We start from the raw sequence: 575 nt of genomic DNA, 5'->3' as shown, positions 1-575 counted from the left end.
TTCCCTGTTGATTTAGAAAATAGGCAATCATGTGCAACCGAATTCAACTGGGAATTTCTCCTCTAGGTGACTTCCATCTTGCACCTGAGAAGGGGGTTGGTGGCAGGTCAGACTGCCAAACCTGTGTATAGCGGCCCTTGTAAACTGTTCAGTTCTCTTCCAGGAAAGAAGGGTGGAGGAGTCAGGCAATGTCTTTCATTTCACCCTATATCAACATGAATGGCATGAAGAGATTTTTTTTGAGGACAGTCACTTTGATTGTTACCTTTCAGGGTAAAATACAGTCTTGCTGGCTTCAATGGATTCTTGAATACTGAGCTGAATATCATAACTTGTCAGATGATCTTCATCAGGGTCGTCATTAGTATCCATGACTGAATAGAATTTTGAAAGAAGCAATTTCTTATTATCAGCCAATGGCAAAGAGCACCATAGAGTTAACACGAAAGATGCAAAATGAAAAACTAAAATGCATTCACCTTTCTCCATTTAACAAACACAAGCACAGTTAACATTTTAATCCATGTTATATATGAAGCCCATTTGTTCTAACATTTGAAGTCTGTAAATACCTG

The 575-nt window shown here is 38.8% G+C and overlaps 1 protein-coding gene across 1 annotated transcript in view; it reads right to left on the bottom strand.

The window, feature by feature from the left end:
• Positions 1–372, bottom strand: part of ASB15 (ankyrin repeat and SOCS box containing 15) — a 19,540-nt gene extending 19,168 nt beyond the window's left edge. Inside the window, exon 1 of the mRNA XM_019633939.1 lies at positions 266–372. Coding sequence (XP_019489484.1) covers positions 266–372 — 107 coding nt within the window. The remainder of the gene's footprint in view (positions 1–265) is intronic.
• Positions 373–575: the final 203 nt, after the last annotated feature.

Source organism: Hipposideros armiger, unplaced genomic scaffold, assembly GCF_001890085.2.
Source record: "Hipposideros armiger isolate ML-2016 unplaced genomic scaffold, ASM189008v1 scaffold_1445, whole genome shotgun sequence".
NCBI lineage: Eukaryota > Metazoa > Chordata > Mammalia > Chiroptera > Hipposideridae > Hipposideros > Hipposideros armiger.
Note: the sequence above shows the minus strand (reverse complement) of the source record. Positions and strands in the feature narration are given on the sequence as shown.